General features: G+C 32.9%; 2 protein-coding genes across 4 annotated transcripts in view; one reads left to right on the top strand and one right to left on the bottom strand.

Annotated features, from left to right (window-relative positions):
- The window catches only part of LOC134266968 (nucleosome-remodeling factor subunit BPTF-like), a 58,902-nt gene extending 46,512 nt beyond the window's left edge, over positions 1–12,390 (bottom strand). For 2 of the 3 annotated variants that reach the window (XM_062749191.1, XM_062749193.1), the window contains exon 1: positions 12,240–12,390. The gene's annotated coding sequence lies outside the window, so the exon portion shown is untranslated. Of the gene's footprint in view, positions 1–603; positions 673–12,239 lie in introns of those variants that run through there. The other variant, XM_062749192.1, reaches the window with a different exon arrangement.
- LOC134266964 (uncharacterized) lies at positions 862–3,067 on the top strand. The gene is made up of 4 exons (XM_062749170.1): positions 862–1,191; positions 1,317–1,933; positions 2,035–2,176; positions 2,517–3,067. The coding sequence occupies exons 2-4, from the start codon at positions 1,382–1,384 to the stop codon at positions 3,065–3,067; spliced, it is 1,245 nt and encodes a 414-aa protein (XP_062605154.1). The 5' UTR covers positions 862–1,191; positions 1,317–1,381.
- Positions 12,391–21,652: the final 9,262 nt, after the last annotated feature.

Here is a 21,652-nt window from a genome sequence, read left to right as displayed (position 1 = left end):
TGTTTCCCAATAAAATTTAATTAATAACACACATGCATTTCACAAGTATGTCATAACCATAAATCGGCGTAGCTCACACCCAAATCTTACAAAAGTTTAGGAACCCTCATCTTATAAAATCGTTGTAACGTTAACATCATGTTTTAACTTAGTCAGTATTTTTTCTTTGCTGTTTTAGAAGTACAATTTGAAGGAATTAATGTGTTTGTTTTCCTTTTGAAGTATAAGAATGTTTTTATACATTGATTTTTATCACGCGGCAATCGACAGCAGAAGAAATGCTGCATCTGACATGTATTTTCAGGGTGACTGATGAACAAAAAATAGAAGATTATTATCTACTATGTACCACCGTACATCATACTGACGTAAAAGTCAGCGCAAAGTCTAATTACTTTCATCAATGAACCAGAAGGCACTTTTCTCTGCGCTTATAAAGCATTAAAAATATAAATAGGTTATTCGGCCAGAATTTAAAAAGACTTGCACTGTGACACAGCAGTATTACAATGACCAATCTTTTGTTAACAGAGCATTTATTGTGATATTAAACTACGGAGGCACTTCTTTAAATGTGTTACATAAATCATGTTAAACATTTACCTGCTTATCGTTGTCCTTCTCTACATTAAGGAAAACACTTCATTGAATTTTGCTTATTTTACACATATAACGATATAAAGTACCAATCTTTCCTGAATAAATCGATAGACTGGCTTGCCTGTCTGATATCCGATATACAGACAGGTGATCAGTAATGTAAAGAGCCCTCTACCGGCCGCGCTCATTGGCTGATAAAAACTCTCGCTGACGTAGAATTTAAATACGTCGGGGAAACCAAAACAGATCATAGAGTGCTATATTATGGATGGTTATCGTTACCTCGAGTTTTCTTTGCGTACGAAAATTGCATTGGCAGAAATAAATTGTGAAAGGCATTCAACATTAAATTTTCTAAAGCCTTTGCAAGGAAGAAGTTTTAAAAGTGCTTTGACTACCGATACCGTGGTTGTTTTACCGACGGCCCGGGCTAGGGAAAAAGTTTGATTTACGAGGTGCTGCCCAAAATATTTGATACAAAGATTGTAATTGTTTCACCACTGAATTCCATCATAGAGGAACAATCCGCAAAATTAAGAGACAGGGCAGTAACAATAGATGGGAAATTAATACAGGATCTTGAGAAGAAAGGTATATGGTTCTCTCTCTCTCTCTCTCTCTCTCTCTCTCTCTCTCTCTCTCTCTCTCTCTCTCTCTCTCTCTCTCTCTCTCTGAGACTCGTTAAAAAATACTTACCAAGTATCTATTTTTTTTAGAACCAAGCACAGAATCTGAAAACGAGAGAGTTAAAAGATTTTTGGATGGAAATGCTGTTTACATCATGGGACACCCAGAATTTATTATGGAAAAATCAGTTTGTAAAATTCTTCGAAATAAATACAAGGATATAGCACACATTGTAGTTGACGAGGCTCATTGTGTTGTGAGCTGGGGGCACGATTTTCGACCACAATTTTCACAAATTTCAAAGTTTAGGTCCCTCTTTCCAAATGCTAAATTCGTAGCCCTGACGACCACTGCAACGGTTAAAATGCAAAAAGAAATTGCAGAGAATTTATGCATGTCCAAATATTTCCACACAATTTCAAGTAATACTATTCGCGCCAACATAAAACTAAATGTCTCCAAAAGGTGTGCATCAATAGGTGGACATTACACAGCAGAAGAATCCTTTGAAACATCTTTGAAACCAGTGATTTCTGAGCTCTGTCTACAATTTCAAAACTTTGACAGAACAATTGTTTACAGTAAGCTTAAATACTGTGCTATGGGCTTTGAGCTAGTAAAAAGGGAGGCAATGAAACTATCCCTTGAAGATGTTTCTCAAGTGATGAATGCAGTTTCACAATATCATGCACCAAGCACCACTAAGGTATTTTAAAACTAGTTTTCATTTTAATTCACATAAAAATGAACACATTTAAAAAATTCAGTTTAGCCATCAAATATACATATTTTCCCATTTTTTTGAAGATGAAGGAGAAGACAGTTCACAAAATGTGTGACCCCTCTAGCCAACTGAAACTTCTATTTGCTACCGAGGCATACAGCATGGGAACAGATGCACCACATATTCGGCGAATCATACATTTTGGTCCCCCATCATCACTGGAGAGTACGTTTATCTTAAAAAACATAATTGTATATTATTCAACTACATGAACAGACAAATATATAACAGATAAGTAACTAAATTAACAATTTCTTATTAACGAGGCTAGGGGGTGGCAGCCATTTTTAGACTATTTCAATCTCCTTTAAAAGGAGAGCTCCTTATAAGGATAAAGAAAATGATCAAATTTTAAAACTAAAATATATAATTTTTTCTTTGCCAAATGATAGTTGAAAGCTAAAGATACCGTATGTAAAAAAAAAATAATTTAAATCTGGTGGTTAATTTGGAATTAAATTGTTGACCCACCAGCCTCCTTAATCAGTATGATTCTTGATTACAGCGTACTTGCAGGAGATAGGACGAGGTGGGAGAGATGGTGCCAAGTGCATCGCAACTCTGTTTGATAACGCAAGTTACATAGGAAGCAACGTCAAAAACATGAAAGAAGAAGTCAAACAGTTTTGCGCGCTAAAAACATGCAGGCGAAAATTTCTTACTGACCACTTTGGATTTTCTTATGAACAAAATATGACACCGCATACATGTTGCGATGTTTGTGAGCTAAAATGCCAATGTGACAATTGTATTGTCGCCATTGCTGATAGAATAGAAAATGACGTAGCAATGGAATCGCAAGCATCAAGTCGTAAAACTAAAAATTCTACATTACTTGTCGTAGTTCTAAGTGCGTATTTTGATGCTGAAAACAGTCAATTGGATATTCCAAACCCAGATGTATTTACTGGTCTCTCTAAATCCTTGTTAACAGATCTTGTCAATTCAACTGAAGATTTTGAAAGTGAAGATTGTTTAAAGCAGAAGTTTAGTCACTTTCAACCTCATTTTTTGAGCAACATATATGAAATCATACAGAACGTAAGTGAAATCTAATTAATTTCCATATTCAACGGAAAATTGGAGCTTTTTATTTTCTTTCCAACGGTGGTAGTTGGTTACATTAATATTTGTAGACGAGGAAGCCTGGATATCGGAGAATTGTTCGTGTTGGCGCCCTTCTTCAAACGAAAAAGGTCTAACCTCTCTCAATTCATTTAGAATTGACAGTTCGTCACCAACAGCTGATTTGTCGGAATGTCGTTTGGATCTTTCGACAACATTTGAGATTTCATCATAATGCTCAGCAATTTTCTCTGATGCTTGATATGGCACTAGACCTGTTCCTAACATTTCTTTCTGTTTTGTTGGAGAACATATGCTTGATATGTTTTTTTTATTTGTTTAACTAAGTATTCCATCCTCCTGTCTGCGGGAATATGTCTGTTTACTTGTCCTGAGACAAATAAACCGTAAAATTCTTCGTTTGCAGCTTTCTCAGATAGGATACACGTTTGATGTACAAGTAATCTCATGATTTCATATGCATATTTTGATAGATTGTTGTTACTTTTAAATATGAGCATGGTATTTCTTAAGAGACAGAGACCCCGATCTCTATTCGGCATTTTACAGAAATCAAGCCAATCTTTAAAGACTAATCCAAGTTCTAAGACTCGTCGGGAATAATTTTGTACTTTGTCGACTTTGGTATTTTCAGGGGTTTTTCGTTTTAACACCGATATCTTTGTTTCTTTGCCATTTGCTAACTTGATGTGAATCATCTGCACTTCTCCTTCCACTAAAAGAAAGATAAATTTTAAATGTGAGTGACTTGTTTTTTTCCCCCCTAATATTTAAAAAAATTTTATTATGAGTTCATAATATTTATATTGATGTTTGTTGTAAATAAAAATATATATACCTTCAACCTCCTGTTCACCCATATTCATTGTCTTAATTTCGTTCTTCAGCATTGTTCCAACTTCATTAAAAAACCAACACCTTTTCATTTCGTCGTCAGCAAATTCGGGTGGAATGTGTTTAGAAGGAGCGGAATTGATATCTGGCATTCCAAAATACTCAAGAACACATTCTACTATATACATATCAACAACAGAGACAAAAAAGACCTTGTCTGCATCATAGTGGGTGTTGATATTTTCATTTACGTTTGTTCTGGAAATAATATTTTTCAAATGACTTAATGTTCCCCTATCACCAACACTGTTCTCTTTGTATAAAATTTTGAATGCCATTTTCAGGAAATTCATTTGCATGTGGAATAGTTCAAATGTAATGGGACTTAAGTTCTCAAAACGATCTTTCCGCTCATCTTCATGAGCCCTCATGGCCTTTGCCCCAGAAAACCTTTCTCTCGTCAACTGATCTCCTCCTACATGAATGAAAAAATCATTCTCATCTTTGTTGCATTTTTGACAAACATCCAGAACAAGATCTTCATAAAATTCTAATATATCCACAACATCCTTATAACTCTGTTCATTTTTGTAAGGCACTGGCAGTGGGATGACTTTAGACTTCTGCTGAAGCTAAGGGTAGGTTGGTTGACTAATATAAGTAGGAACAATATCTCGAAACTGGCGAAAATATGGCAAGTGTTTTAACATGACCCTGGCAGAAATGATCGTATAGTCCCTGGTTAAAACTTCGTTATCTTCAGGAGATGGTAAAAATGCTTGAACTGGTGTGGAACAAAAATCTCGCTGTGGGTATGTGTTTGAAAGATGATCAAATGAGATATTCTGAACAATTGCGGCGGATCCAAAGGTATGCTGCATATGGCCTCTGTTGTCTTGCCTTTGACCATGCACACCAACTGTCCAGTTGATATTGTCGCCCACGATGCGGATGGTTTTGTTGTTCTGAATTTCTTCAATTAGTTGCTCTTTATACTTTCCTCCAAAGTTTTCTATTACTTTCAAGCTTCTCTCGTATCCAATACAGACTCCTACAGGTTGTAGTCTATCAAAAACCTGGTGGAAATATATCAGATTAAACATATGATATTTTGTATAATTGAATTAGGAAAAATTATCTAAAATTCATATACATTAAGACATTACCTTTTGATCACAAATATTGTCAAACAGCAGGAGAGACATCATTCTTTGAACGAGACTTAGTTCTTTGTTTCGTCCTTGCATAAGAACTCCTTAAACCATTCCAAGTCTTGGAACAACTCTCTCTATTTGCATATATGAAGACATTTGGTGTGGCTCTAGTAAGATGGACAGAAGACATACAAGCAGGTCTGGGAAGAATGTTAATAACTCCTCCACAATCGAAAACCAATTTATATTTTTCAGATCTTCAAAATTCTTCTCCATTAATCTGCTGACATAAAAATGTTTTCTTCTATTCATATGCTTTGCAGTTTCACTAATTTCTTGAGATAAATGATGTACTACATTCTTCCTCAAGTATTCAATAGAAAGGATTTTTGAAACAAGATTGTCTGTAGTTTCATAGAGACATGACCTTAACAGGATTTCTCTGTCTTTTTCCTGTAGTTTTTCTTGGTGTAATGGACTGTATGATTTCATGAGACTGCTTATGTCTGAACATATACTATTATATTTTTGTGCCTTGTTTTTTGATTCCGTTGTCTTCTTGGCTGCTGTTTTTCCAGTAGACTGTGGCTTTTCATATGAATGAATTTGAGCATTGCTTTGTAAATCTAAATTCAAAGACTTTTTTCTGCATTGATCCGAGGACTTCTTTTTTGTTTGAAGAGGACTCTTAGCATAAGAATGTATTTCTTTGAAAATATGCAAATTGAAAAAGGATTCATCTTCATTTTTACAACAGGTAGAATGTGCATGGTCCTCAAATTGTTTAGCAGGTGTTGATTTATTAGTATATTGGACTGTTGTTGATGCAGTACCTGCTGATGGAATATCCGTAAAACTCTTTTCATATAGGACTGCATATGAACCACCTGAAGTGTACGTAATTTTACATAAATATATATTTTGCTGCACGTCGAAAAAAACACAGAAAAAAATCTGTGTAAGCAGTTTTTTTTATCGTTTTATTATTTTCACTAATTAAATCTTAATCTATGGAAGATAAACTTACCAGAAGATGAATCTTTGGGGTTTTCATCAGCTTTAAACGAAAGTTGAAACAACCGATTTCTGGCTTTAACTGGAGTGTTTTTTCTATCGCTCCTTTTTCTTGTGTCATTTGCAGGAGAAGAGGCTACCCTCTTTCCTCTACTATACACAGCCACATAGTTTTTCTGACACAAATCATAGAACTCTCGACATTTTTTGTCCAAGTTAATTAATTTTTGAAAGCAATTTCTACAAAGTATTTCGCTTTCAACACTTATACCGCCATACTTTTTTAACAGTTCTTTTAGACCAATATCTGTATTTATTTTGGATTCAATTAATCTAACACGATCACTAATATTTCCACATACAATACAAATATTCCTTTTTTCAGATTTTTGTTTCACAGGAGTGTTAAACATTTCATACTAGGCCTATGTATAAGACATTTCACTTAGCTGAATTTATTCTAAATTTTCAGGCGTGATGTAACAGATCAGCAAACCCCAATCACATTACATGACATACATTAATTGGATAAAATAGAACTGCAACAACTCTGCAAACTAGTTTTGTTTATTAGAATTGACATATTTAATCACCGCAGGAAACATAAATCGGTTTAAAGCTCACAAACTGAGTCAGCAGATAGCTTTATGTGATTACTTCCCATGCTGTGTCGTAGAGCAGCGGCGATAGATGGCGCGTCACTCAAGCCAGGAATCCCTGGCTTTAATGGCGGTGATCACCTGTCTTTTCCTGCACACGGTAAAGACAGGCAATGCCAGTCTATTGCACTGGTAACGTACATGTTATACATAAATGGAAGCTGGAAAATTCCGGAAGGTATATTTTATAAGTTTTATACGGACGGTACCCACTGTATATTTAACAATTATCTAGATGAATCATATACTCCCTTTTGAGATTTGTTGTGAATTTTTGGTGAATTTCTTTCTTTTTTTAAAATATATTTTTGCTCTTGAATTCGGATTGATTATATCTACCGATGACCGAGTTCAATTTTATGTGCCTCTACCGATATCCGATACACATGACGAGATTGGAGAACTTTTTATGTAATCTTTGTTTACTGTTTTTAGAGTAAATTTTAAACCAATGCGAACTCATAACATCATGCCAGACAAGAAAGTGGACGTAAGGTAAACAATGTGAAATAAATTGAAACATTAAATACTTACACGACAAGTCAACAACGCAAACACATGTATGCTTCAGTTGTGATCTGGTGATTGGGTTTAACCAAATATCATAATAATGTTTATGTTCAAAAAAAGATATTTTAGATTTTAAAATATAATTATTAAAAATACATGCAAATTCTAATCTAAGGACCCGTTATACATGTTTTAAGAAGGATTTTATAGATGGTCATATCACTATGATTGCTCTTCTTCCTGAATAGCAGGTTAAGCCTCAAGTGCCCATTGATTGCTATGTTAAATAATATCTTGATTAGTTCTCCAAAATCACTTAAACTATAAAGGAAAAATTATGTAGTCCCTAACAACAATAAATGTTTAACGCATTGGTTTTTTTTCTCTCTTTATAGCAAAAACTAAATGATAATTTGATTAATAAATTAAATTTGAAATAAAATAAAAAGGATTAGATTTATAGTCAACCTACATTTATGTAACGTCGCCGTAGCGTTCAAAGAGCGATAACTCTTTATTTTCAATCCTCTGAATGAATTACGCAAAGTACGTTTAAAAGTTTATTTACACTATTTACACATCATAATAAAATCACAATAACATCCAATAATCACACATATATAATCCCAGTATTAAAACAATAATATAATCCAATGTTCACATAAGTACAGATTCTGAGCAAGTGTTTTTCTCTGAGAACATCCCCCCTATATATATCTTTAGGCCATTGCTCGCGAGGAGCAATGCGTGTTTTGTCATTACATAATAGTTTACCATTGCTCGCGAGGAGCAATGGTACGTAAACAAAGACTACAGGTATCTATAATTATAATATAACGGAATCAACTATATTTATATAAACAAACATAATGAAATAATTAAAGACCGTTACAACTTCCCCCCACTTAAATTTTTGACTCCGCTCAAAAGAAACTGACTATTTACAACAAAGAAAATGTACGGAATCTTCAATCTACATAGTTAAACAAGATAATAAACACAAAAATAATCATACAAAAAAATAATAACAATGACACAATGAAACATAGCGTAAAACAAAACATTTCTTCTGTCTTGAAATAATATAAACATGACAAGTTATCAAATTTAGATTAAATATTTTCACAATTATATACAACTTATATATACAACCAAATCACAAATTTCCCTTTACAAGTTTCACATGTACATGTGGATCAGTGAAATGTTTTGGCACCTCTTTTAAAATGTCTGAAGCTACTGATTCAAAGTCAATGTCTTCGGGGTTCACGTCTTCAGAATACACAATCTGCGAGTCGCGTGAAATTTCCTCTGTCCCGCAAGGGTCCCGTCTCACTGTACAGTTCATTACGAGGCAAATTGTAGTCTTCGTCACCGCGCTATTGTTGTTATCGTCTGTTTCGGTCATTACGGAATCATTATCACGGTCGGAATCAGTGTCATCACACAAAATCACTTGACGAGTATCTATGTTATCGTTCCCGTCCTCCGAGATAACTATCCTCTCGTCACCAATAGAGTCACTTTCTCCGAGTAATCCATTGATAAAATCGAAGTCCATGGAGTTTACTGAGATTTCCTCTAAATCGTCACTTTCGATTAACTGATTCACGGGTTCACTTAGGTCCTCCTCATCACTGGAAATGTCCTCGTAAAGATGGCTAAGCACGTAGACGGGCTTCTGGGTTTCCTCATATCGCTCTCGTTCCACTTTTCTTCTTTTCTGGTCCATGTCTTTCTCGATATCGGAAGATTTATGCACTGTTGATAGATGTCTTTTTAAGTTGAATTTCCTAAGAAATAGTCTCTGACAAAACGAACACTTGAATGGTTCTACATGGTGTTGATGCTGTTCTCTCTGGTGTTGATTCAAATTACTTCGAGTACTAAAACAATGTCCACAATTCTCACAAATCATCTGGTCAGTTGCTGTCTCTGAAACGAACTGGCCTTTTTATAACCCGTCCATGTCGGGTAGTCCTCGTTCTGGCTTCTGATTGGTTGTCGGCGAGTGACTGATCATTTTGGTCAAGACCATGGCGCGTGTCTGCCGGCAACTTCAAACTTCTCCCTCTCGCTGTCGCGCGTCGCTCGGGTACACGGGCGTTGACTGTCTGGTCACTTGTATATTCCGTCGGGGTTATGGCAGAATGTTTATTCCCACGGTACGGTTTTAAGTTGTCTGTATGGACAATTACGGGTTTTGAAGTTTTTGAATGTCGGATTTGGTACAGCACATCACTTAATCGTTTCACCACATACCAAGGACCAGTCCAATTGCGTGCTAATTTTGATTTTGTTCCTTTTATTATTTGTCGTTGATTTCTTCTAACTAAATCTCCAATATCGTAATTTACCTCTCGCACTTTTCGATCATAATTACGTTTTTGACGACACACGTCTTTACCTGTCACATCTCTCACAATGTGGTATAATTCACAAAGGGAATTTTCCAGGGTACGCACATATTCTGAAGGTGTAGAAACACGGTCTTCTTCACAATTAACATTTTCTGTCACTAATTCAAAAGGTAATCTCATTTCTTCTCCAAACACCATTCTGTACGGCGTAATCCCGGTCGTATCATGTACTGTGCTGTTATATGCGAATACAACTCCGTCTAAGAATTTATCCCAGTCATTTTGATGTACAGAAATATACTTCGATAGCACATCTTTCACAGTTCTGTTTAAACGTTCAATCATCCCATCTGATTGGGGATGATAAGCGGTAGTGCGCGTTTCGTTTATCTGCAACATTTTACACAGTTCCTGGAATAACTGGCTTTCAAACTGTACACCTTGGTTCGAATGTAATTCCTGGGGACAACCATATCTTTTGATCCAGCCACGGAATATGATATTTGCTACTGTCTCAGCCTCAATATCACGAAGAGGGAATATTTCCGTAAATTTAGTAAAATAGTCCGCAATCACTAGAATATACACAAATCCGTTGTTTGTTTTCGGGAATGGGCCAGCTATATCCACCGCTATTCGCTCGAATTTCACTCCACTTAGATAGGTTTTCATGTATGCGCGTTTCTTGTTACTTGGATGTTTTCGCTCCTCACAGATATCACATGAAGTCACATAATCATGTACACTTTACCTGAGATGAGGCCAATAGTATTGGCTTTTGTTTAACTTGTCCAGAGTTCTTCTGACGCCCATGTGTCCTGCTGTTTCTGAATCATGGAAATTCCACATAACATTGTCACTTAGAATTTTTGGCACACAAATCCGGAATCGCTCACAATCACTGTCAATCCATCGAATACACAATACACCTTGTTTCACAAAGTAATTCCCAACGAGCATATAGAAACTTACTTTCAAATCCTAATGGGGAAATCGAACTAATCGATGGCTTCTCAAATTCAGAATCTTCTTTCCATTTCAGAAATCTACACATATCCTTATCGGTCAACTGTGTGTTATATAAACAAACATAATGAAATAATTAAAGACCGTTACATTTATCATACATGTATGTAATAGTATGAATTTACAAAATATACAGCCTTCTCATTCTCAAACATAGGTTTTCACACACATGTAAAACACCTTTAGTTTAAGAAGTATTTTATTCATAATATACAAAGAGTACAATATGAATATGGATTGAACATCAGGCCAAGGGCCTATATTAGTTCTCTCCATAATGTAAAACACCTTTTTAAATGTATATGTAACATGTGCCTGATAATACACATACTATATTCATCAACATATATGTAAGGAGAGCTTTAGAAAACAAGTTAACCATAATTTATTTATGTACATTAGTATATTAAATGTGCGGTTTATAATGCACATAAACTATATATATATATATATATATATATATATATATATATATATATATATATATATATATATATATATATATATATATATATATATATATATATATATATATATATATATATATATATATATATACATGACATTTGTGCTTTATAAAACACATGTAAACCATGAGTTCATTAACGTACGTGTAACATGTGGTTGACTATACACATGAATACCATGTGTTCATTAACGTACGTGTAACATGTGGTTGATATACACATGTAAACCATATGATAATTAACGTACGTGTAACATGTGGTTGACAATACACATGTAAACCTTACGTTTATCAACGTACGTGTAACGTATGGTTCCACATAACACATGTTACACGTACATTTCACGTACGTAACACATACGTGTATTCCAAACATACGTTTAACGTACGTTATGTGAAACGTATGTAGTCACACATGTGTTATACGTACGTTGTACCACATACGTGAAACGTATGTTTGTAATACACATATGTGATACGTACATTTCACATACGTGATACATGTGTTATGTGCAACCATATGTAACACGTACGTGGCACAATTAGCTGTGTATGATAATATGAACTTGTAGTAATAAAATTTAACTGTTTAGATCATCTTCAGTCTGTATATAACTCATTTAATGGACGGCTATAATAATATGAGCTCGTAGGAGTAACATTTCATAGTTTTCATCACATTCGGTCTTTGTTTGTTTGTAGTTAAAGATCGCTCAAATATAATTCCATGACACAAAAGGCAACGCCATGGAAATTGTCACTGGAGGGACTCGAGGGATTTTTAGACCACTTAAATTGTCGATTTCAATAAAAATTTCCAGGAAGACATTATATTATTCCTGATGAAATCAAGCGTGAAAGAGAAAGATCTAATATATTCTGACTCAACCTTTTCCAGAATGATAGAAATAAATTGTGGTTTCTTAAATCCCAATGTTAAATTAGAATTTTCAAAAGGAACATTATCTGACAATTTACGCACCTGGTTTATTGGGTAAAATCATATAAACAAATATGTTCGGTGCCAAATCGAAGTGTATGTTAAAATGGCTTGGTCCTGTATGAGGCTGAACGTATCAATAAAACACATTTACATTTAGAAAGCTAAAACGTACTTACATTCAAAGTTTCCTCAATACAGATTTAATAGTCTTCTCACTCCCGTTAAATTTACAGAAAATATGTACTTAGCGATGTAATCGACTGAATTCTGTCTTTCACAACCTCGAGACGTGAAATTGTGTTATACGTGTGCCACTTTAAAAATATATACATATGAAAACAAATTCTGACAGGAAGTTTAAATCGAAAAAGCTGTGCAGTGTGATAAGGAGACTCTTAATATGTGCTTCACATCATATCTCATTGACCTTAGCCGGAAAAATGAGTAATGATTGACCAAGTTTTTTATGCATATTATTTAATGAGATTTATTTAGTGATATTATTTATTCTTTACAAAAAATTTTATTGTAGATTAATATCAGTAGATTTTGTCTGTTATTTTGCATCTTTCGTTTACTTAATAAAAATGTTTTGATGGTAGATAAGGAAATTTAGGACAGATAATACAAGAAACAAAGAGTAGCCTTAAAATTAAAACCTACAGCATGAGTCATATTTTAAGAAGAAAAATGAACAAGTTTGTTTCTCCATTCAAAGTTTTGCAGCATTGGCGTATAAAGCATATGAAGCAAAGAATATTTGTAAAAATTAATAAGGATGGTTGCAGATAGGTATAATTCTGAACATCATTGAAAATGTACGATTTCTTAATATTTTGGAAAACTATTATTTGCATTAATTTCACCAAAAATATACACAGAAAGCTATACCATGCTAGACATCCATTCTTTTGTTTGTATCATCTGTCCTTAAACATTTAAAACAATTGCGCTAAATAGTTAAATTTTAGAATTAAATACACCACGGGATATATAAGCAAGCGTTTAAACCATTGTGGAAATCTCACTGTTACGGAGAGGAATCAGACATTGCGTGGGTCAAAAAGTGTATCAATGAAAAACATTAATTTGTATTTTATATGGTATTTTAATTATTAATATGAATTCACATAGGGAAACAAATGCTTTTCTTCTGCATTACTAGTTATTGGACAGCAGTCCTAATCAGAAGAATGTGTTAAGTTTTTGAGTGAGATGTTATCTTGAGAATCTCTTACGACAAATCTTAAGTGCTTTTCACAAATATTTATGTGGCAGATTAAACTTCAGATTTTACACAGGACAAACATTTTCCATAAAAGCAAACTGAAAATGTTAAAAACATTCTGAAATAAATAGATAAAAAAATAAAGCTTAATGTTTAATTTTAAACGTTCCCCACGATAAAGTAAAGTCAAGGGTTTTTTTATATCACTAACAGCTGCTTTTTCAATGGAAATGGACCTCTTCAATATTGACTTACCTTTTCATTGGTCATTTGCAAAATTATTTTGTTGAAAAATTCTGATTGTATACACAAAATTACTCTGAAGTTGACATCAAAAGGATGTTTGAGTTTCTGATTGACATTATCTAAGTCTTTTTTGGAGACCAGGTCTTCAAACAATCTATAAAAATTTCCCTTGGGTACCAGTTGAACCCCATTATTAGCAGACCTTTTCTTTCTATTCATATGAAGCAGAATTTATGTAAAATCTTATGGTTGAAGGGAAGAAAACACGTGCTGTAGCCTTCAACTTGACATTTAAGATATATCGGCGACGTATTGTCAATTAACAATGGTAATTTCATTTCTATGTCATTACGATATATCCTTTTAAGCTGGAGATAAAAGATACTACAACGTCTGACACATCTGCTTCATATTTGGGTATATTACTTGAAAGGATGTTAATGGTTATCTAACAACCAAGCTTTATGATAAACCTGATGACTAACTTTTCTACCGTCAACGTCCCTTACTTTTGCAGCAATATACCTTCATCAACTGCATAGGGAGTTTATATTTCTCAGTTAATTCGATATACACATGTATTAGAGTATGCTCTACGAATGAAGAATTTCTAAAACGAGGTAAATTATAGACAAACAAGTAGATGGAACAATAATATTAGCAGTCTCGTTTAAAGTAATCATTTCATAAGTTCTATTGTAGATACAATGGCTTTGTCAGCAAATACATGTACAATTTATCATTGAGTCAAATGCATAACAATTTTTAGTCTATTAGTTCCCCAGATTTAATCAGGGGTGTACAGGGATTTCTGTCAAGTTTTTTTTCCTGGTTTTGGAACACAGTCCGGGTTAAATGCCCGTACTCCAATGATTAGGCCTGAATAACGAACTTGTTTCCTGAATATCAGAGGCTAATCAACTACGTCTCAATCTATCAATCAGATAACCACTATGGATCGTGAAGTCATGTTCTTTGGTTTTTATTATAGAGAAAGTATGCATTGTGTCCACAAGTTTTATTTATCCCGGGCTCAAGTCCGGTACAGCTGTAAACAGAAATTTGCACCAGACTCTATAACCAATCAAACATCGTGTTACAAGCTAAATAGGAAATAGCATTATTCATACAGTGAATTGACGACAGATTTCATTTTCATGATCATGACGAGGAGCACACGGAGGCGTGACTGGTTGAGAGGGGGTGCCCACTCCTTCATAGCACCTGATCCCAACTCCGATGTTTTAGAGGTTGGTGTTTGCTCTGCTCCTATTTTATATTATTTGTTTGACTTTTGATTTCGAATACTGTTCGTTATCTCCATCTTTTTATTTAGCAAAACAAATACTTCTGGAAACAAATATCAAATTTCCATTCCTATGTTGACACGATTTATCCTGGTGAGCTTGAGATAAAAGATACCACAGAGTCCGACACTTCTGCTTCATACTTGGATATTTTACTTGAAAAAGACACTAATGGTAATCTAACAACCAAGCTATATGATAAAGGTGATGACTTTTACTTTTCTATTATCAACTTCCTTTACTTATGCAACAATGTATCTTCATAACCTGCATACGTAGTTTAAATATCTCAGTTGATTCGATACGCAAGAGCATGCTCTACGTATGAACAATTTCTTAAACGAGGGAAATTATTGACAAGCAAGTTGATGAAACAAGAATATCAACAGTCTCGTTTAAAGTCATCATTTCGTAAATTCTATGGTCGATACAATGACCTTGTCAGCAAATACAATTTATCATTGAATAAAATGCTGACTGACGTTTTTCATACCCATTGTTAGTCCATTACTTATACACTGAATTGACCACGGATTTTTTCCGTTATTTCCTGATTATGACAACGAGCACACGGCAGGTGTGACCGGTCGGCAGGGGATGCGCACTCCTCCATGGCACCTGATCCCACCTCTGATGTTTCGGAGGTCCGTGTTTGCTCTGCTCTTATTTTGTATATTTGTTTAATGGACGTTGAGATTGAATACTGTTCGTTATTTCCATATCCTTCATGCAATCGATTGTGAGGTAAGGAATTTTGATATTTCACGCCACAATCACAAGACGTGAAAAGAGGTCATACATGTATGAAAATTCTTAGTGAAACTTACATCGTAAATATATTTGGAGTGTATTTTGTTTGAGTTTTAGCGATTACTGAAAAAAAATATATGACATCATAGGATGTTGCCTTGAAAAGTGTGATTTTTTGATTGTTTTGTTTCAGTTTTTTCTGTTAATAAATGTTACAAAAAGTCACTTTAAAAAAAAAAAGAGAGAGGTTAGCTCTTTCATTCAGTTACGAGATATTTTGCATTTGAAACTTTCTTTTGAAAAGAAAAATCAAAAAAAGTCACGTATTATTTTTTAAGTACAATTATTGATTAAAATGCAACCAAAATAAAAACAGCTGAAATTGAAAGAATATCACTCAGAAATTCGTTTTTCAAAACTTTTTAAAATAAATGTTTGGGATTTTTTTTAAAGATGTGACATGCTTCGTCGGGGTCGTTGAGTGAATGAAATGATTTCACTAAAAAGAAAATAGTTACATAAACTGTGTATACATGAAGTAAGATTTTTTAAAGTTGTGTTTGTGCAATTTATGGAGATTATCTCATCTTAAGCGTAATTGTCATATTTTTGCAAATATTCTTTTAATTGTAGGGATTTATAAGATAGTAAAATAGAAAAGATGATTTTATCTAATCTTAGAAATTTAAAACCGTCAATATGTTGTCTTCAAGATACTCATAATCTTCGAGTGGAGCGCCGGAAGAACAGATGCCAGAGGAACATTAACTCTTATCTAGAAGTAAACGTATCTACAGTAAAACCTGAAATTATGTGTGTGGATTTATAACTAAAGATGTCCAGTTGAGATGGCATAGATTTGTGCATAGAATCCTTGCAAAATATATTCAAATACTTATATAAGATTTGCAATCGCAGACTGTACTTTTTACATGTAATGCAGAAATTTTAAGACATTTATATTTTCAGGGTGCATCTATGTAAGTGATATATATATATATATATATATATATATATATATATATATATATATATATATATATATATATATATATATATATATATATATATATATATATATATATATATATATATATATATATATATATATATATATATATATATATATATATATATATAATAATGGATATAAGAAGAATATTGCACTGAAAATAACTGATGTTTTACTTGGTATATTTTTTAATATTTCAATATTCCACATGTAATAATATGTATTATAAAAATGAGAATAAATCTAAGGAAAAGGGGGTAAAAAAGAATGTCCAATGCTAATGGGAATTAAAAGTGAAATATGATATTATTATAAAATGGAAAAATTCAATTTCACAAAAGTGTGAATTAGAAGATTTTATTTAAAGATGGGCCTGGCTCTCTACAGTTAATATCTATATTTTTGCAAAAAATAACCTTATGTCACATAAGTGAATATTAAAAATATACCAAATTAACTGTTAGATTCCAAGGCCCCCCAATCTTGGCTATAAGTACACATAAATTTGTACTGAGGTAATAAAAATATTCAAAAATAACACATGCTTTTAGAAAAAAGGTTATTTACAAAAAAGTCCTTGTGTTTAACAATATCATTCTGTTAAGTGATTACACCTAGAAATACATGTATATCCGCTAGAAAGATATTTCATGATTTTCAAGTAAAAGATTGTTTGAAGTTTCAGTTTTTAGGCTATATAAACATATACCTGGAAAACAATCTAACAAGAAAAGTTGACTTTGTTAAGATTATTACTGATAAAGCACATTCAATAAAAATCTTTCAGAGGAATTTCAGCAGCTAGTAAAACTACTATAAGGCAGGTGGCCATATTTTCAAAATGTGTTGCTTCACTTTCAATTTGTGCTGTGTCCATAGGCAGTAATGTTTCGAAATAGAGCCCTGATTTGTTTCATCAATTCTAACTTGACCTGAAATGGTTGATGAGGATTTCTTTTTTAAAAGAATTTTGAGTGTCTGTGTTTTCTTGATGTTGAAAAATTTTGGGGCTCTCTGGCAGGCTTGATTGACACTGATTGAATTGAATTGTTTTGCTTGCATAAGTATGCTAATTAGAAATGTAATTTGCAGTGTTGACTACTGTTATTTGCTGATGGTGCATGACGGCATATGAACGGTCATTAATGTTGCTGGTTTGAATGTTACTTTCTACTTCCCTATCTGCATAGGCATGTTCTAAAAAAAGTGATTCCTGACATTTTTCATGATTTTTGCTGTGCTTTTTATGCACTTGTATTGGAATTTGTTGAATTCTGAAAATTGGAATCTAAATCACATGAATTGTCATTTGATGCATTTTCATGCTTATGATTCAAAAAGCAGTGATTTTGTTGATTTTTTGTGTTGATATGACCACATGGTTGATCTGATTGAACAATAGTGGGAACATTGTTTGGTGTTAAATTCATGAATGGTATTTCTGATTTTGGTGTTAAATACTGATAATGCTGATAACAGTAAATGATCTTGAGTGAGAGTGTCATTTTTACATTTTTTGAGAACGTGGGATATATGACATTGTCACTATTCTAACATTCAAGTCAGACATTGATGTGACAGTGAAACAATTTAGCAGCACCTTCAATTTCACAGGAAGAAGCATATTCATTACTCTGAAAATATGACAAAGGTGTGTGTTCTTAAAGTTCAATTTTGTTGCAAAAGCAATCCCAGTTTTTAACTATGTGTTCACAGATTGTCTGTCTGTAAACATTTGTCATTGTAAAATTGCCATTGAGAGCAAGACATAAACAATGCAAGAAGCAGTTGCCATCTCCAGAAACATTATTTATTTTGAAAATCATTTTGTCAAAATCATTGCCATCAACAATCTTTAAAGTGGGTACTGTTTTTCATAATAATGCAGATTTCAGAAAGAGATATATTCTATTTTACAGAAATATTTTAACTTCAATTATTATTGTACTCTTTAAAAATGTTACTCTATACTTGTTACCCATTAATAATAAGTTGCTATGAGTAAATTGTCAGTCTTCACAAATTTTTGCCAGTCTTCACTGTTTGTAAACAACGCAGACGTCCTGGAAGGAGATTGCCCGGATCAAAGAAATGAAAAAAATATAAGGGTTAAGGAAATGTTTATTATTATTCATTTGTTGTTATTGTTATTTATTAGACGAAAAGTGTTGTTGTTTCATTTTCACTCAAATCAACGGTACTTTTCGTGGACGTTTGTCGAATGAAGTCGGAGAAGGAAATGACGTCACAAGTCAGCAAAAGTTCAGATAGGTACAGATTTATTACGTAAGCCCCATGAGCACATGTGTTATTGATTTAAGTTATCAAACATTTTAAACCTAATTGTGAAAAGATGAACCCAACATTAAAAGGTAAGATTTTCCCCCAGAAACGCTATTTAATCCACCATGTTATTTGCACCGCAAAAGAATTATTGGGAGTTTGGAATTTTTTCACGCGGTACGATAAAATTTTCTCGAAACAATGTGCAGATTTCAACCCGAATTTCCTCTGTTCGTTCATGTTAGTCTATTGAGCTCGCTACGCGAGAGGCGCTGTGCGCCGCCTCGATGCGCTCGCTCTTACATATATATATATATACTTATATTTCATTCAAAATAAACCAAAGTCTTATTTATTTATTTTAATATTAGGTCAATCATAAAAGCCAGGATCAAGGGGTAAAAATCATAGCATGGTTTAAAAGCATCTTGTTACAGGTAAGGCACAGTCAAATATGGAAGTGCTTCATTTTCTCAATTTAAAGTTATGAGAAATTGTAATAGCTTTAATTCAACCAGTATGTCAAACTTCATGGTGAAGGTCAAATAGGGTAAAGAGTGTATTTTGAAATGCCTTGTCACAGGTTATACACACATATGATATGAAAGTCCTATCTTAGTATGATCAATTTTATTTAATAAAGTATAATATCAAAATTTCTGAAAAAGTAGGGTAAAATTTTAAGATCAAGGTAATGGGGTCAAGAATTCATAGCTAGCCTACTTGAATTAAAGGTCTTGTCTCAAGTAATGAACGTGTGAAATATAAAAGACTTACTCTTCTCATTCGAAAGCCATGGCTATTATTTAAGTTTTTGTGACAGACGGACAGAATGACAGAGGAATGGACCCCACCCTGCGCTTTCAAGGAAGCAACCAATGTCAGTCGCGTTTACATGAATATCAATTCAGTTTATCAAAGTCAAGAGGCATGCATCTCATTGACAATATGTACAATCATACATTTAATAATGAAATTAGTATCCAACATGCACAATATGTTTCATATATTTTAATATTTTCAATAATTTAAGAAATATTTTAAGACACCAAATTTACAGGTGCTGTAACAAATTCAAGAACACAGGTATGCATGGACTCGAATCGATTGATTAAATGAAAAATAAAAAAAAAATTAAATAAAAAAATGAATATTTATTTATTAAAATCAGTAAATTAAGTGGGCCGACTGGGGTTTTATTGTGTAAAAACTACAATAGCGTAACTCTTTATTTTCATGCCATGTATAACTTGCATAAATGTCAATGCAAATGCTAAAGACCGGGACAATCTACCGGCAATGTATTTTGGGGGGACTTTGTTCAAACAATAATATTTGATGAGTACTGATTTATTATATAATATATGTAAAAAACACAAAATTCTACCGTCGTGTTATCAGAGGGGACATCTCAAAAATAAAAGAAAAATAATTTTACTGTCTATATAGTGTACTACAAAATATGACGGGCACAAAGGGTTCATATGAAAAGAAAAAAGAAAATCATGGAGATATTTTCAAATTTCTTTGTTTTAAATTTCAAGAGCGTATGTTTATTACTTCTTCTTTGAAAACTTTTTATATCCCCTTTCTTTAAGAGTTTCCGAGGATCATAAAGTCAAAAACACACTGTAACCACGTAAACCTACCTTACAATTGCAAAATGGCTAATAAATCAGTTAACTAAAATTGTAATTACATTTATATACCTATCATTTCTTAATTTTGTTTCATTTTAAGAATTAAGCGAAAAAAGTTGCTTTAAAACAGTTAACACGCTTCATTTTACTATGATGCGCGAAATATTGCGCAATGGAAATTGAAGTCAGCCCCGTTTAATTCAATATCGATGACAAAATATACGATTGCTTCATTTAAAGAAGAATGATTTTTTTTTGTAAAAATATGTCTATAAAATTTACAAAATCCAAATCTACATAATTCAACAACAAAAAGTTTCAAAAAATATTACTCAGAGTGTACACCAAAGAGTAAAATATTACAAATTCATTTACTTCAAAATGTCTTGTATATTAGTCATTAATAGTGTTCTTTGAACGAACCTGTATTTACATCTCAATAAAATTTTATTGCTTTGTTACTTATACAGGGTGTCACAAAACATATGTTAACACTTCTAGTCATCTATTACTTTATCAAACCAAAAGCTTTCACAGAATACTTTGTAAACATGTAATGTATTAACATACATTTTATCTGATAAAATTTCGAGAAATTCTGTTAAAGAGTCAGGCAAATATGATGTGCTAATGACGTCATCATATTTTTAATTTGAAACCTTCATGCGAAGAGCTGGTAGAAATTTTAAAACTTTACTATGGGTCTAAAATTGCTACTTCAGCAATTAGTACCTTACATCCTGTAATGAAAGTGCTCAACGAAATACTTATTTATAGATTTGTGAATAATTTTGAAATTAAATGCACCATAAATAACTCATGACTTAATTCTGGTATTAGAAGACCAAGAAAGCCTTATCCAAAGAGAAAATTAATACCATTGATTATTACTGAAACCCTTACAAAAATCCCTTAGATGGGTCCTGTACGTATGACAAGATATCACCTTTGGTTAACTTAGTAGTAAAAAAATACCATAATTTGATTTTAAAATCGATTCCTTACAAGATAATTATGTAAGTGTAATGCAGCAAATGAAAGAGACAGAAATCATAAGTGGTTTCAATTTGCTCATTGGATTTTAATTAGACTCAACTCTGAAAATTAATCAGATGCATTGTTT

Source organism: Saccostrea cucullata, unplaced genomic scaffold (genome assembly GCF_032062105.1).
Source record: "Saccostrea cucullata isolate Sc308-1 unplaced genomic scaffold, CSIRO_AGI_Scuc_v1 ctg2414, whole genome shotgun sequence".
NCBI classification, from domain to species: Eukaryota; Metazoa; Mollusca; class Bivalvia; order Ostreida; family Ostreidae; genus Saccostrea; species Saccostrea cuccullata.
This window is presented reverse-complemented; position numbering and strand designations above follow the sequence as displayed.

Bases quoted from the DNA above. Each gene is read 5' to 3' on its own strand.
- LOC134266964 (XM_062749170.1), top strand. From the start codon at position 1,382: ATGGGACACCCAGAATTTATTATGGAAAAATCAGTTTGTAAAATTCTT. The intron at 1,934-2,034 runs GTATTTTAAAAC...ATTTTTTTGAAG, and splicing joins ATGCACCAAGCACCACTAAG to ATGAAGGAGAAGACAGTTCA. The intron at 2,177-2,516 runs GTACGTTTATCT...TCTTGATTACAG, and splicing joins TCCCCCATCATCACTGGAGA to CGTACTTGCAGGAGATAGGA.